Source organism: Pongo pygmaeus, chromosome 1 (assembly GCF_028885625.2).
Source record: "Pongo pygmaeus isolate AG05252 chromosome 1, NHGRI_mPonPyg2-v2.0_pri, whole genome shotgun sequence".
NCBI lineage: Eukaryota > Metazoa > Chordata > Mammalia > Primates > Hominidae > Pongo > Pongo pygmaeus.
In genome coordinates this window covers 122,040,045-122,058,119 of record NC_072373.2, presented here as the reverse complement: position 1 = coordinate 122,058,119, position 18,075 = coordinate 122,040,045, and the positions used below count along the sequence as shown (strand labels likewise).

At 36.5% G+C, this 18,075-nt stretch overlaps 1 protein-coding gene across 2 annotated transcripts in view; it reads right to left on the bottom strand.

The window, feature by feature from the left end:
- VAV3 (vav guanine nucleotide exchange factor 3) overlaps positions 1–18,075 on the bottom strand; it is a 399,285-nt gene that overhangs the window by 54,265 nt on the left and 326,945 nt on the right. For both annotated transcript variants that reach the window (XM_054494867.1, XM_054494871.2), the window contains one exon: positions 15,238–15,374. In XM_054494867.1, the coding sequence (XP_054350842.1) occupies positions 15,238–15,374 (137 nt within the window). The remainder of the gene's footprint in view (positions 1–15,237; positions 15,375–18,075) is intronic.

Genomic DNA, 18,075 nt, shown 5'->3' with positions numbered 1-18,075 from the left:
TATCCCTATGGCCACAGTTTCAATTCTGCCTTGGCTTCTACTGATTTTACACAAGGGATGGGGCTAATACATCAGTGGTGAGACGCAGTTTAGAAGAAAAGCCAAGATGAACAGCGGGACACCAGGAAAACAAGCTCCAACACTGCCTTAAAAGGATCATTGCCATGAAAGAATCTGAGTTTGAGACATCATGAAGAAATGCCCTTGGATGGGAATCTGAAGGGGAAAAACACTTACCAGTTCCCAGAGATGTTTACTCTCTGGTTTATAACCCAAAGCAATGAGTCTTTTGGTGTCCGGAATCAGTTTTCTTAACAAAGGAGATCTGATTCTTTCTTACATTTCTGTAATGTTCTTCTTTGCCTCTGACGATGATGCAGACTAACACTTGAATTTTAGATCAGGAAGAAAAATACACAGCTTTAGAAAATTCTACTGGAGCTAATATTGTTGTGTGGTCTAGAAAGGATTAGAAGTCTCCTTTTAATCTAGGGCAAAGGAAAAGAATCCTTTGAAGTGAGTGACTTCTGAAGTTTCAGGGAGAGGTGCTGGAGGGAAAGATCTACTAACTCCACTCAGCTGCACCTCCCTTCTCCAGGCTCAGAGGGTTTCTGGGTTGCGCGTTATTGCACAGATCACTTATGTTCTCAGTCACATTCCCTAGGTAACGTTTGTTTTCTGTAAACCCCTATCTCTCTCTTTCCTTCCCCATCTCCATCACTCTCTGTGAGGTATCCTGGGTCTTCCTCAATCAAACCTGCTCTGAGAAAAGGGCTCATGATTTTTACCCTGATGATTATTTAAATCAACCAATCTCTTCAGAATTGATCATTTGCATTTTTATGTCTAATTATGAAGTTAAAAAGTTTAATCTCTGATTAAAGAAATTTCAAAAACTGGGTATGAGAATTGGGAAGGCAGAATAGTCTTCTATGAGACCATATGTGCCAGTGAGACTCTTCACATTAAATATGGGGAAGAGGAAACCTAAAAACAAAACCAGAAACAAAAAATACCTGATTATCATTTTTCCATTTCTGGAAAATAAAGCATGTCTTTCAAAATCATTAATCATTGTACCCAAATACACTTTTTTCCCCTTTTCAATCTCTTTTCAAGTTTACTTCCCATGATTCTCACGACACTCCATGAGTCATTTAAAAATTAAAATCTCATTTTATAGATGAGAAATTTGAGGAAACAATGTTAAGTAGTTTTAAAATTATTCTGAGAGAAAAAAGGCACATTTAAATCTGACAGATGAATAAATACTTTAATGGTCTTTCAAATGACATCATAAAGTATAATTTAATAAACAATTCATTTTAAAACTTGTAAATAACACCTTATGGAGATCACAACTCTGAATAGGCTTATTCATTCCAGACTTAGGGACTGAATGCCAATTTTATTCTAGGAACTGAGATAAAGTAATGAAAGCCACAGCTCTTATAGTTCTGGAGTGCTCTAACCAGGCAGGAAGAAGGATAAAAAGACCCTTAGGACACAGTATGATGGGTGTTGTGATAGAAGCCTTTGTGGTTCTGAGAAGACGTCAGAAAAGGCGACCCAGTATCGAGCCTTGATGATAAGGAAGGATTTAGCTGACAGAACGGGGGTGAAAGGGAAAATCCAGGAAGAGGGTAACATATACATCAATGGTTGGAGGTTTGAGAAAACAGGTCTCCTGTGAAAAAGATCCCCCTAATCAGCCCTTCTTTTTTCTATTCAGCTTAAAATGAAGAAAAAATATCTGTAAAAAAAGAGAGTCACCTGGACTGTTTGAAGACCAAATACAGCAGTCCTGTGGGAAGTAAAAATTCTTGACAAGGTAAACTAAGACAAGGGCCAGCTTACAGAACATTCATCACCATTGTGTCTGGATGGCTGAGAGGATGGTAGTGGGGAATCCAGCACCTGGTTGCCCCTGGCCAAGTCAAGAGCCCACCAGCCCCCAGGTTCATTGCCTCTGAAATCAGCATGACTAGAAATGCTTCCTTCCTCCTGAGAACCACCAAGTTCTCTCTAAGCTCAACTTACTTTCTGACTTTTTATTTTCTGTGTGACTCTTCCTGTTACACAAAAAGTTATACATAAAGTGATGTTTCGTTTCCTATTTTTTCTACCAAAAAAAGAACAAAACTGCCTTTAAAAGTGTGTTTTTCTTAGAGGTGTTAGAAAATTAAATGACTCTCCTAAAACCAAGTACAATGGTCTAACATATAGAACTAAAGTAGGAGACCAAAAGTCTGAAAAGGACTCTAGTTTTAACTCTACAACTGCAATTTTATAAACAGGTCATAAATTTGGCCCCTTAAAGTCACAGTTCTAAATGAGGGTAACATGATTTTCCATTTATCCTCTTTATGAAGACCTTGTGAATTAATCAGAATGTGTGTAAAAACATTTTCACTCCTTAGAATAAAGATCATGTAGATGCATGATTAGTAAGCGTGAAGTATCACAACTATTTTCTAAGTTATTTAACTTTAATTGTGGATAAAAATATATATTATTTTTGGCACTGATTACAGTTCTACTGCTTATAATTGCCTTTTGGTTCCAATTAGCTTACAAAATTCTCCCTGTGGAACATTTGGATATTCGTAAATGACAACGGAGCAAATAAAATCCCATGATATAAGACACAGAATCCTCATTGTTTCACAGTCTTTATTCTAAGAAGAAAACACATATTTCTGTTTTCTATGCATTCTATTATAATAGAAACCATAGATGACATGGCTTAATTTTACATTTGCCTGTTTCTCTGTCTTGACCTCTCTTCCCTTGTGATAAGTATAGTTTATCTTTTCTGGGAAAATAAAGTTTGTATTATGAACAATTTCTTCCAGCATGAAGGATATTCTCAGGAGTTACTAAGACTTTATTATCACATATTGCAACAAAGACTTAAAAGCAACATGTTTATCATCATCAATTGGATGACATGATCAGAATTGTCCTGCATGTTGTTACGCTTAGTAAAAACTATGCCTTACACCTGCACTAGAAAATGTGCTCCAAATGGCCAATTTCCTATTTTATATTCATTTCACTTGAAGGCAATTTTATAGAGCTTTCAAGGAAAGAGGAAGAAAAAGAGAAGAAGACAAAGAAGAAAAGAAAATGCTGCCAAAACGAATCCTGAAATGCAAAGATTGAACAGAGTACATTTTTACAGCTCAATTGATAATTCATTGTTTGAAAGAAGTAATAATGAAAATGCAGATAGCCCATTCATTCAATAGCATTAGAAATTACTGTTGTTATAATAATAATACAGACTAAATTAATAGCTATTCAAAGAAAGAAAGTTCCCAATATATAGTAGAGGATAATTTGTATTCTCCTGACATAGAGTATGCGGAAAACATGACAGTCTACTACAAAATCTGACTTCCCACACTATCGAGTGAAGTCATCAACTTGCAAAAACAGAGAAAACAGGTCAGAAAGCATAACTTCTCAAAAATTTCCAAATAAGCCAAAGCACCTAACTAGTACAAAAGACGTTTTTGAAATCAAATACAAAGCCATTGTAACATCTCAATAAGTTTCCTAGATTTTTATCTATAGGTTTAATGCTAGATATATTTGCAACAATATGATTTACAAAAACCTTAATAAAAAAAACTCAAAATGAAAACCAGGTGCATCACCTATCCTGAGTTCTGATCATTCCTTACATCATGGAGGCCTCCAGGTTAGAAACGGGTTCTCTAGTTTCTGGTTCTCCCAACATGAAACACAGTCAGTCACATAGTAGGCACTTTATAAGTATCTGAATGGATGAATGGTAGGATAAGAGGATGGAAGAATGGATGTGAGGATGGATGGATGGATGGATGGATGGATGGATGGATGGATGGATGGATGGATGGATGAATAGGAGCCACTATTTAATGGGCACTGTGCTAGAACTCCTTTGTGTATTTGTTTTATTTTGTATGTGGTGATTGTCACTTCCACTTTACAGATAAAACTGAGGCCCTCTTCAGAGTAAGTAATCTATTTAAAGTCACACTGCTAATAGATGGCAGAGTCAGTAACACTCAGCAAAATAAGCTATCATTTCCTAAACACGTAACTTGCTTCTCCAGAGCTAAATGTGTACTCTCTGAAGATTAGGAAGCAACCAAAAAGAGGTGCTTAAAAACTATGTTCTCAAAAACAATTAAAAAACATTCCCAGTGGGGGAGTCACATATTTTAGGATTCAAGCCATAAAATACATGTTTTCTTTGAGTATGAAAATCAGCAAATTAACATAAAAGTGGCCACTATAAACATGCCTAAAGACACACATGGCTTCAAAGGATCAACCAGTACATGATTCCACATTTAGACCCAATAAGGAGGAAAGGTCTTTGTTCAGAATTTTTTAAAAAACATGGCATTCCAGATTACGCCACTGAGTAAGTACAGATTCAACCCAGTTTCCTACATGTACCTTCCGTATGTCCAGTTTATGAAACAAAAGCTAATTTAATCATGACAGCCTTGAAACATTGTAAGATCTTAAGTGCTTTTTCAATTAGAGAAGACTATATCAAGTTCAGTACAAAGATTGTTTAGCAAGTGATTTTTTAAATCATACACTAATTTGTCAAAAAGGTACCCCTTATTTGGTAACTATCGAAGCCAAAGTATTGTAACACCTTATTTTGTAGCTACGTTTAATAATACCAATTACCAACCAGTGAGCTGGGGATAATGTCAAAATTACCATGGACTCTTACCAATTAGAACATCAAATCAATGGCTCACATTAGATTCATCTGGGGTTTTATACAACCTACTTATGCCTGGGCTCAACCAAGGCCATCTGCGTCTTAATCTCTGGAAGTGAGGCTGTATGTTGACATTATTGCAAAGCTCCCCAGGTGATTCAGTCAGGGTGGTAAGCACTGCTCTGGTATAGCCCCGCTCAGGTAACACATGAAGAAACTAAGCTATATAGTGATTAAATGACTTGACCAAAGCCATATAGCTATTTGGCTACAGATACATGACTTGAATTTAGTTTTTCTCATACTGCCAGCGGTTCATTTCAATAAAACTAGCATTTGTTGGCTAAAAATTCTTTGATTGGCTTAGAAGTATCCGTAACACAATTCTGACCCAAGTTACATCTGTATGGGAAACACTAGATGAACTTTAAATATGTGTGCAAAAATTTAAACATATTACTGGCTGCTGGCAAGCAAAATGGTTCTTCTAAAGACAGGAGACCTAATGTCAAACCAATGATAGGAATTGATAATTGAAGTGTGAGCAGTGTCTGAGCAGTGAACAGAGATGGCACTCAATGCATACTTGCTATTTGAAATAAATGTGTTGTTTTTCTCTGTTCTAAACATTAGCCTTACTTGTTTCTAATCATTACATATACCCCAGACATACCCATATATCTTGTCATCCACGGGTTCTCATTTCTCCTATGATTCTCCTAAGTGTCTCCAGAACCATTCTAATACTATACCAGAAAATCTTCAAGTTTATAGGCTGCTGAAAGGAAATGACAACTAATAATGTCTTTCTTTTTATCTAGAAAGAATAGGAGGCAGTAAAAATTAGTAAAAAATGGCACTGGGCTAGTTGTCACAGAATCTCAATTATAGTTCTACTTTTAACATTATGTGGCTGTGAGGAATGAAGGAAATAATGAATCTAAAAACATGAAAATAATTGAAAGCACCATCTAAACCTACTGTGATAGGAAAAATTAGTGAATAAATGAAAAAAGATACTATACACAATTAAGTTTTACAAATCTAAGGTTTAAGAAAAAAAGATGGAAAGGAACAGAGAGCTTGGTTAGAAAAATATGAATTCCAAAATTATCTTTTTAAAGCTAAATGCCTCTAAGCATACATTAGGCATGGTTCTAGGACTCGTGCGTGACCTTCAGAGTGATCTCAAACACTATACTTTGAAAGCCACTTATACACACCAAGATCTTCAACATTTTGTGGTTGGCTTGATTACTTCCCGTCTCTTTCTTTGTTACGAAAAACTGATCGGCTTTCAGTACCCTTGGAACAGCTCACAAAACCAGTTTACTCTTAGGGCTGCTCGTGCAGCTTCAAAATGTTTTCTGCCTGTGGCACACTGTTATTTTGGTATCCTGGTGAACCACACCTCCTGGTATTTGATTGGTATGGTCCCCTTCCTCTTGTATCTGGGCTGGCCATGTCTTGCTTTAACCAACAAAAAATGGCAAAAGTAATTCTGCACCAGTTCTGGTGTTTAGGCTTAAGAAGGTCCAGCACTTTCCACTTTTACACTCTTGGGAGCCAGCTACCATATAGGAAATCTAAGTACCCTGAGATCACCATGCTGTGAGGAAGATAAGGAACCACTGAAGAGGTCAATGTGCAGAGAGCCTCTGCTGAGTTCCTAGACAGAGACTAACACTAACTGCCAATCCTGTGGACACGGGCATTCAGGACCTTACAGCTGCTCCCACCACCCCAACCATCAACTGAAGCAGAAGAACCACCTTATCACCCATAGCATTATGAAAAATAATAAATTGTTGTATAATAATCACAAAACTGGGTAGGAAGAATCAATATTGTGAAAATAGCCATACTGCCCATGGTAATTTATAGATTCAATGCCATCCCCATCAAGCTACCAATGACTTTCTTCACAGAATTGGAAAAAACTACTTTAAAGTTCATATGGAGCCAAAAAAGAACCTGCATTGCCAAGTCAATCCTTAGCCAAAAGAACAAAGCTGGAGGCATCATGCTACCTGACTTCAAACTGTACTACAAGGCTACAGTAACCAAAACAGCATGGTACTAGTACCAAAACAGAGAGAGAGACCAACGGAACAGAACAGAGCCCTCAGAAATAATACCACACATCTACAACCATCTGATCTTTGACAAACCTGACAAAAACAAGAAATGGGGAAATGATTCCCTATTTAATAAATGGTGCTGGGAAAACTGGCTAGCCATATGTAGAAAGCTGAAACTGGATCCCTTCCTTACACCTTATACAAAAATTAATTCGAGATGGATTAAAGACTTACATGTTAGACCTAAAACCATAAAAACCCTAGAAGAAAACCTAGGCAAAACCATTCAGGACTTAGGTATGGGCAAGGACTTCATGTCTAAAACACCAAAAGCAATGGCAACAAAAGCCAAAATTGACAAATGGGATCTAATTAAACTAAAGAGCTTCTGCACAGCAAAAGAAACTACCGTCAGAGTGAACAGGCAACCTACAGAATGGGAGAAAATTTTTGCAATCTACTCATCTGACAAAGGGCTAATATCCAGAATCTACAATGAAGTCAAATTTACAAGAAAAAAACAACCCCATCAAAAAGTGGGTGAAGGATATGAACAGACACTTCTCAAAAGAAGACATTTATGCAGCCAAAAGACACATGAAAAAATGCTCATCATCACTGGCCATCAGAGAAATGCAAATCAAAAAATCAAAACCACAATGAGATACCATTTCACACCAGTTAGAATGGCGATCATTAAACAGTCAGGAAACAACAGGTGCTGGAGAGGATGTGGAGAAATAGGAACACTTTTACACTGTTGGTGGGACTGTAAACTAGTTCAACCATTGTGGAAGACAGTGTGGCGATTCCTCAGAGATCTAGAACTAGAAATACCATTTGACCCAGCCATCCCATTACTGGGTATACACCCAAAGGATTATAAATCATGCTACTATAAAGACACATGCACACGTATGTTTATTGCGGCACTATTCACAATAGCAAAGACTTGGAACCAACCCACATGTCCAACAATGATAGACTGGATTAAGAAAATGTGGCACATATACACCATGGAATACTATGCAGCCATAAAAAATGATGAGTTCATATCCTTTGTAGGGACATGGATGAAGCTGGAAACCATCATTCGTAGCAAACTATCGCAAGGACAAAAAAAACCAAACACCGCATGTTCTCACTCATAGGTGGGAATTGAACAATGAGAACACATGGACACAGGAAGGGGAACATCACACACCGGGGCCCGTTGTGGGGTGGGGGGAGGGGGGAGGGATAGCATTAGGAAATACACCTAATGTTAAATGATGAGTTAATGGGTGCAGCACACCAACATGGCACATGTATACATATGTAACAAAGCTGCACGTTGTGCACATGTACCCTAAAACTTAAAGTATAATAAAAAAAATTTTTTTTAAATCATAAAACTGAAACAGTCACAAATTTGATGGTGACAGTGAAAGAAACTCACAAAACTAGTTTCTTTAATTAGCATAAAGACAGCCACCATCCCAATATCCCTAAGGTGCATGAAGTTTAGGAAGGCAGCATGAGCTTCATCATAAATAACATGATTGTAAAAGAAGTGGTAGAGTGTAACAGTAAAGAGCTTGGACTCTTGGCCAGAATTCCTATGTCTGAATAACAGCTCTGCTAAGTTACTAGCTGTATGTCTTTGGGCAGGCTATTCAACCTCACAGTGCCTCAGTTCACTCATCTATAAATTGAGGATAATAATAGTAATTCATTTTATAGAATTTTCATTAGTATCATGGGTATTAACAAAGATATTCTTAAAACTCTACCCTGTACATAAAAATGTATAGTGAACATTAGTTGTTGGTGCTATTGTTGTCATTATTACTATAAGGAAAGAATAAATAAGAGGCAATTCTGCCTGGTTAGAAGGAAGACACTGAAAGACTTTAACAAGAAATTATGGAATTGCATTTGAATTTTGCAGTGGTGTGGATTATGGCCATGATAAACCATAAGATTCTGGAGGTGAGGAGATCAGTTAGAAGGTAATCTCAGATGTCATGCAACAGCGGATTAGAATAGAAACTCCACAGTGGAGATGGGCCATAAAATAATTCTAAATATGTCTGGGCAATCCCTAAATATTTCAAAGCTAATTAATGTATTACTAAGCAATCTATAAGAAGAAACTGAAAGAGCAATTAGAAAGTACAGATGCTCCTTGACTTATAATGGGGTTACACCCTGATAAACCCACTGAATATTGAAAATATCATGTCAAAAATGCATTTAATACATCTACTGTACTGAACATCATAGCTTAGCCTAGCCTACCTTAAACATGCTCAAAATAATTATATTAGCCCGCAGTTGGGCAAAATAATACAACACAAAGTTTATTTTATAATAAAATATTGAAAACTGATATAATTTATTGAATACTGTACTGAAAGTGAAAAACAGAATGGTTGCATGGGTCGTCCAAGTATAGTTTCTACTGCACGTGCATCATTTTTACACCATTGTAAAGTTGAAAAATCATTAAATCAAACCATCGTAAGTCAAGGACCATCTGTATTTTGAACTGACTGAAAATGAAAATACACAGCTTTGCAAAATTTTGGGAAGGCAGCAAAGTAGCACTTAGAAAGAAATTTGCAGTACTAACTATACTAGCAAAAGAAAGGAAAGTACACAAATCAGTGAGCAAACACCCTACCTTAACAAACTAGCAAAAGAAGAGCAAACTAAGCCCAAAAGAATAGAAAGAAAGTAATAAAAATCAGAGCAGAAATCGATGATAGGGGAAAAAAACAACAGAACCAATAAAGCCAAAAGCTGGTTCTATTAGAAGATCAATAAAATGCATACCTATCTAGTCGGGTTGACCAGGCAAAAAAAGATACATTACTGATATCGGGAATGAGACAGATAATACAACCACAAATTCTATAGACATTAAAAGGATAATGAAGAAATATTATGAATAAAAATTCATGCCATTAAATTTGACAACTTAGACAAAATGGACAAATTCCTTGAAAACCACAATCTACCAAAGTCACTCGAGGAGAAGAAGCAAGTAACCTGAATAGCCCTATGTTTGTTTTATAATTTTTTTTTTTTTTTTTTTTTTAACTTCTAGGCCAGGCGTGCTGACTCACGCCTGTAATCCTAGCACTTTGGGAGGCTGAGGAGGGCAGATCACTTGAGGTCAGGAGTTTGAGACCAGCCTGGGCAACGTGGTGAAACTTCGTTTCTACTAAAAGTACAAAAATTAGCCGGGCATGGTGTCGTTCACCTGTAATCCCAGCTACTCATGTGGCTGAGGCATGAGAATTGCTTGAACCTAGGAGGCAGAGGCTGCAGTGAGCCGAGATCCTGCCGCTGCACTCCAGCCTCTCCAGCCTGGGCAACAGAGTGAGACTCCGTCTCAAAATAAACAAACAAACAACAAAACAAAACCTTCTACTAAGGAAACTCTAGGCCTAGATAGCTTCCCTAGTAAATTCTACGAAACACTTCAGGAAGAAATAATGCTAATTCTATAAATCTCTTTTAGAAAATTGAAAAGAAGGGACTAGATCCCAATTCATTCCTTGAACATTACATTATTACCCAAACCAGACAAAGGTATTACATGAAAATGAAACAATATATAAAAAGGATAATATATAATTGCCACTTGGGATTTAATCATAGAAAATAAATATTGATTTAACATATGAAAGTCAAATTTGCCACATTAATAAAAACAAAAAATTATATCATCATTTCAGTGGATGCAGAAGAGCATTTGAGAAAAATCCGACATCTATTACTGATGAAAACTTGCAGCAAACTAGGAATAGAAGGCAATGTCCTCAACTTAATGAAGGGCATTTATGAGAAACTACAGGTAATGTCATACTTAATGGTAAGAGACTTAATGTTTTTCCTCTAAGATCAGGAATAAGGCAAGGATATACTCTCTCATGACTTCTATTTGACATTTTACTGGACATTCTAGCCATTGCTACAAGTCAAGAAAAAGAAATAAAAGGCAATCAGATTGCAAAGGAAGAAGTAAAACCGTTCATTGGCAACATGGTGTCTATATTACAAAATCTGCTGGACTCTACATAAGGAAAGCTACATGAACCAGTGAACTTAATAAGAGTTAAAGAATAAGAGATCAACATACAAAAATCAATTGTATTTCTATATCTCGCAATGAACAATAGGAATTAAAATTTTAAAACTCATTTATAATAGCATCAAAATGAAATACGAATTACATATAAATATGATGAAAGATGTATATGACCTTAACTCTGAAAACTGCAAAACACTTCTGAGAATTAAAGACCTAAATAAATGAGGAGTATAGTATGTTCAGTGATTAGAAGACTCAATCTTGTTAGGATGTCACTTTTCCTATATTAATCTACAATTCAATGTGATTCCAATCAAAATCTCAACAAGCTTTTTTATTGGTGAAGTTGACAAGGTGATTGCAAAATTCATATGACATGCAAAGGACCAAGAAAACCCAAAACACCTATGAAAAAAGGAAAAGAACAAATTTGGACTAATATTTTCTGACTTCAAGAAGTCTTATTAGCTGCAGTAATCAAGACAGCATCACATTGGTACAAAGATGGACAAAGAAATCATTGTAACAAAATAGAGTCCAGAAACAGACTTACATATACATATACATAAAGATATATATACACACACATATAGATATATATATACACACACACGTATAAAGATACACACACACATAAAGACATATATACACATATATAAAGATATATACGCACATATATAGTACATATAAATAAATACATGTGCACATACACATAAAGATATATATACACACATATGTATGGACAACACATTATCTACAAACTTACAAAGGCAATCCAGTGGAGAAATAATTGTGTTTTCAACAAATGCTGCTGGAGCACCTAGATATCCATATGTAAAAAATTCTGCCATTAGTACCATATACAAAAAAAAAACCTCAAAATAAATCATAAACCCAAATGTAAAACCTAAAACTATAAGCCTTCTAGAAGATAACAAGATAACAAAGGAGAATGTCTTTGTAACTTTGGGGTAGGCAAAGATTTGTTAGATGTAATACCTTTAGCATGATCCATATAAAGAACAAATTAACAAATTGGACTACATCAAAGGTAAAAACTTCTGCTCTATGTATAACATTATCAAGAGAATAAAAAAAAAGCCACAGGTTAGGAGAAGCATATGGAAATAAAATAATTTATGAAGGACTTTTCCCCAAAATATCTAGGGAGCTCTCAAAGCCAAATAATAAAAAAGTGCATGGCTCATTAAAAAGCTGACAAAATATTTGAACAAGCACTTCACCAGCAAAGTTATATAGATGGTAAATAAGCACACAAAAAGATGTTCAACACTATTAATGAATTAATGATTAATGAAATGCAAATCAAAACTACAATGAGACACCACTATATACCCGCTAGAATAAATAAAATTTAAAACACTGGCTCATGCTTGTAATCCTAGCTACCTGGCAGGCTGAAGTGGGAGGGATGCTTGAGGCCAGGAGTTCGAGAATAGCCTGGGCAACTTAGCTAGACACCATCTCTAAAAAATTAGCCAGGCATGGTGATACATGCCTGTTGTTCCAACTACTCAGGAGGCTGAGATGGGAAGATGGCTTGAGCCCAGGAGTTTGAGGCTACAGTGAGCTATGATTGTACCACATACTCCAGCCTGGGCAACAGAGCAAGACCCTGTATTTAAAAAAAAAAAAAAAAAAAAAAAAAAAAAAGAATGACCATACCAAATGTTGGCAAGGATAAGAGGCACCTAGAACTCGCAAATATAGTTGGGAGAAATGTATGTAACATGGTATAGGCACTTTGAATAATAATTTCATAATTTCTCAAAAACTTAAATGTATATCTACATATGATCTATATATTCCCCTCTTGGCATTAGTACCTAAGAAAAATAAAAGCATTATGTCCATACAAAGAATTATATTTGAATGTTCATAGAAGCTTTATTTGCAATAGCCAAAAACTAGCAGCAACCTGAAAGTCCATCAACAGGTTAACGGGTAAGCAAATTGTGCTATCTCCACAAATGGAATGATAGTCAGCAATAAAAAGAAAGAACTATCATTACCCATAGCAACGTGATGGAATTTCAAGATAATCATGTTGTGTGAAATAAGCCATACAAAAAACAAGACATGCTATGTGATGCACATCAAATTCTAAAAAAATACAAACTCATCTCCAGTATGAAAGCAGAACAGTGGTTGCTGAGGGTTGTTGGGCGAGGCGGAACAAAGCAACAGGTAGGAGCATGATGGAGGGATTACCAAGGGGCACAAAAACTTTTAGGGATGATATTGGATATGTTTATTATCCTAATTACAGTGATGGTTTCACTTATATATATATATATATGTATGTGTGTGTTCAAACTTATCAAATTGTACACTTAAACTATGAACAGTTTACCATCCATCTCAAAGCTGTTTTTATATAAAGTCGCACTAATGATCCAAGAAGGAGTAGTTTCTGCAAGAGGCTGGCTTATGAATAGGACATGGAGTGGTAGAAATTGAGCACAGACTACTTCCCCAACAAGCTTAGCTTTGGTTGTGGAGAGGAAGAGGGTGAGAGAGTGTCTGGCATGACCAGACAAAAGGCTGAGTTATGTGTTGAATATGGGAGGAGACTGAGTATATTTATATACTACAGAAAGTGAGACAGTGGAGAGAATGAAGTTGAAAATTTAGGAGTCAAAAGCCAGCTGATGGAATATGGGATAAAAAGTCCAAGAAGAAAGATAAGTCTTGAATGTGAGGAACCTTATGGCTACAAATGCAAGTATGTTTTCTGGTTAGGCTGACAGATGCAGAAGTGGTCTGAAGAGGTAGTAGCATTCAAGTCTGTTGTTCTCTCTTTTCTTTTTCTGGGAAGGATGAAGTTTGGAAGGAGTGGGATACTTAAGAAGAATGGTGGAGCTTTGGAAAAATCATTGGCTACACCATTGAAATGGTGTTTACAGATAAATGTTCAATCTTTGGGCATTCTTACATAACAAAATGACAGACAATAAAATAGATTTAAGCAAATAAAACAGCTGTCCCTTCCACATGTGCACAATTGATTATTATCCAACAGTCTTTTCTCTGATTTCTCTCTTTTTACCTCTAACCACATTTCACTCGTGATGATCTTTCTGCTGATCCTCACTTATTTTTCCCTCAATGCACAATAGATTTTTTAACAAATTCTTTCCTCAACAACATTGGGAAATATTTCTAACATTCACATGAAATTCGGGAATTTAATGAACAGCTTTATTCAATCTTAACATGATACCATATTTACCTAAGTTCAAAAATAGTTTCAACCAAATAAAAAGGTCCACAGGCCAAGAGAGATTTCATCATGGGCAAACATCAACATGCTCACTTACTTTTCACATTTCATAGATTTTATGAATAATGCCCAGAGCACCTCTGAGAACTCCAGGTATTACTGTTGGTAGGCAAAAAGCAAATATGGTCAGAAATGGCCACAGGCAAGCTAATTAGGTAGTTCCCCTGAAGTGAACTGTTAATATATTAAAGCCATGCAAATTAGATCATACCCACAGGTCCTAGGTTTGGAAAAAATGCTCTGGTAAAGTAGGAATTTTTAATAAAAATGATAATTATGACCCCACAGCACTGATAGTATTTTTCTCTAGTGTTCCAATTTTTGTTGCCACGTTGGCATTAGTAAATATAAAAAAGGTTAATAAAAAATATTTTCTGCATATCATGTAAAATTTCTGAAGCTGAAAGCATGCAGTTTCTAAAGACAAGAGTCATTTTTCTTTAAGCAGTAATAAATCATGCATTAAATCTAACAAACTATAATTCGGATAGTGTCAGAGGCGTGTGAATCAGAGCAACTCCATCTTAAATGGGAGCTGGGTAAAATGAGGCTGAAACCTACTTGGCTGCATTCCCAGACAGTTAAGGCATTCTAAGTCACAGTATGAGACAGGAGGTCGGCACAAGATACAGGTCATAAAGACCTTGCTGATAAAACAGATTGCAGTAAAGAAGCCGGCTAAATCCTACCAAAACCAAGTGACCTCTGGTCGTCCTCACTACTACATTCCCATCAGCGCCATGACAGTTTACAAATGCCATGGCAACGTCAGGAAGTTACCCAATATGATCTAAAAAGGGGAGACACGAATAATCCACCCCTTGTTTAATATTTCATCAAGAAATAACCATAAAAATGGGCAACCAGCAACCCTCGGGGCTGCTCTGTCTATGGAGTAGCCATTCTTTTATTCCTTTACTTTCTTAATCAACTTGCTTTTGCTTTGCACTGTGGACTTGCCCTGAATTCTTTCTTGGGCAAGATTTAAGAACCCTCTCTTGGGGTCTGCATCAGGACCCCTTTCCTGTAACAATAGTACCTGCCAAAACAGACTGTGTGCATCTCCTTTCAGAAGTTCAACCGTATCCCCGGCCTGGAGGTGTAAAGGGGGTCCTTCATGCAGAGCTGGGGGTGGTGTTCCAGAATAGTTCCTAATGACCTGCATCTTTGGTAAACCTGAAAATAAGCCAAACAAGTTTTAGAATTGAGAAAACAATGATGCGTGAAGTCTACATGTACTTTACAAAAAATGCCATTATTAACATTAAAAAGTGTTAATACCACCAAGTCCAAGTAAACATTTTAAGTAACTATAATAGAATGCTTTTCAACTTTCTCATTATATGAGATGGTAACAGAATAAGACACATATTTATCCCGTGATCCCTGACATACTTTTCCTCTCCCTTACCATCAATCTGTTTTTAGTTGAAAAAATATTTCTCCTTCAGCTGATGCCTGCTTCATAAAAAACACATCACGTACAGTTTAATGGAAAAGAATCAATTTTTTCATCAACTCTATCCTTTCTGCCTATTACTTTCCTCTTGGGCACTGGCTGATTTCATCACTGAGGAGGCTCACCCTTTCTGTGTATGTATCACATTGCTCAGTATATGGATCATATCTTAAGGTTATCTTTGTAATTCAAAAGCAAAAAGGTGATGGATGTGCCACTGCAATACTTAAGACATTTATATGGAGAAACTCTTCAGGCTCAAATTTAGGCTTGCAAAACAGACCCAATAAAGGGAATATGTCTAAGCCAATAGCACCAATGATATTTGAAATACAGATCCATTCCTTCTCTTTGTATTTCTTTGAATGCACAATGAAGGTCTCAGTTCACTATTTCATTTTTGAGAGAACAGCAGCTTCAATTGAACATGGGTCTAGCTGCAGCAATACTGGTCACAACGGACAACCTCACAGTCACTTACTCATTTACAGGTGAAACTGCTCCCAACTAAGAGAGGTCCATTCATAAACATGATATTTTTTGCACATTTAAGGACTGAAGCCTTTATTATGCTTCAGGACTTTTTATTCTAATGATTAACCATGGTGAAGGTGGAACTGGCTGAAAATGCTGCACTAAACATGTAAAGAAGGATGAATGACTGTCATTCGGTTCTAGATGTCCAAGTTACCTAGAAAAATCTCAAAAGCTACATGAAATTCTTCAGCAAACAGTTTACTGAAGTCCTCAAAATTCTTTTGAACAACCATGCCAGAGTGAGAAAAACAAGTGTGGCTATAAACTGAACAGACTAGAAAAGTTTTAGTCAACACTTGTTTATCAATCCAATCAGGAGGCAGAGGTTGAAAAACACTGTGCCCTTCACCCCAGTTTAGCTGCTGGGACTGCTGAGGCTTGTCAGGAGTTGCTACATCCTCCTTTGCTTCTGTTCTTGTGCCGCAGAACCCCTAGAGGGATGATTTTAATCTCACATTCATGGAGCATTTCCCTACCAGATGTTATAAGGTCTCACCCTAACACCAACGCAGATTTCATTGACTTTCCCCTAAACAACGCTCTATAAGAGAACTCCTCTCAGTTAACTGTTTAACAGAGTTGCTCTCAATACACTGCAAATGCCTTTAGTATAAAGAGTTTATTTTACACATTCTATTAAGTTGCTACTGCTAATTTAAAGTGAAACCTAAATATCCCATACACAAGTGATTAAGAACTCCAACAGGCGGAAGAGGATATAATATAAAGTAGAATAATTTTTTAAATGGAGTCTGGTTTGCATGATAGTTAACTCCGTGTTTAAGGGAGAGAATTGCAGTTCACCTCCTTTTTATTGAGCATATCTAGGGCAAGGAAAGCATCTCGTTTGGTAGACTCCCTGGGTAATTTTGTTTTTCTGACAGTTTTACATAGAGGTGGAAGTCAAGAAAGAAGATCTTTTAAACCTCAAATAGCTGATGTGGTCTCAAATACTGGGGCCAGTTCTGAGCCGTGGCCTTCACTGCAGTTTTCTGTTGCCAAGAGCCACATGGATAAAAGGGAGCAGCGTCACGTGACAAATGATGGAAAGAGCAGTTCCTTTATTGCCAACATGCCCAAGTCAATCGTTCTTAAGAAGAAACAACTGAAAATTCACAGAGTGTTTAGGAAAAAATTAACTTTGATGACATTTCACCACCCAAATATATATTAGGGATTAAAATACAGAAATGCCCAGGCTTCATAAGAGGCTGTAAGGTGTTAGGGATGGAGCAATGCTGCCTCATATGTCTTTCTGTAGATGGACTGGAATGCCCACCACATGCCCATAACATGTAAAATTATATTTAACATTACAAAGGGTACATACACCAGTATACTCTGGTCAAGTAATAGGACCTAGCTATTCTAGCTTTTCTAGTCCCACTTATTCCTAAGTTTTTTATTTACTCTATCTTTTCTGGTATTGCTTTCTTCTTGGTTATGAGCTTCATTTAGGGAGTTCACCTAGTAGCACACTAGTATAGGTATGTTGCTGACCTCATCCCCAAAGCAAAAATGTGTAACCCTTGCCAAGAATTATGCTTAAGCCAAGGTAATAGCCACTAGGACATTGTTATTAACCTCTATTCAGCCATAATCAACTTACAAAGTACAGTGTTTCTTCAACTCATATGGTTTTTTGTGGAATGGGTTGTGAGTTTATCATATAATGGAATGTATTTTTTTTTTGGTCATTTGTTAGGGTTATCTTTGGCAATTTATTTCTGATTGTCAGCACTTCCAATTTCAGCACGATCTGTTGTCAGGGGTACAGAGATCAAAGGATAAAAGGAATGAAACAAGGGCACAGCGATATAATGAATTCTGACAACTTGCCCTTTGCTTCTGATTTTAGCATATAGTAGGTGTTCTGCAATA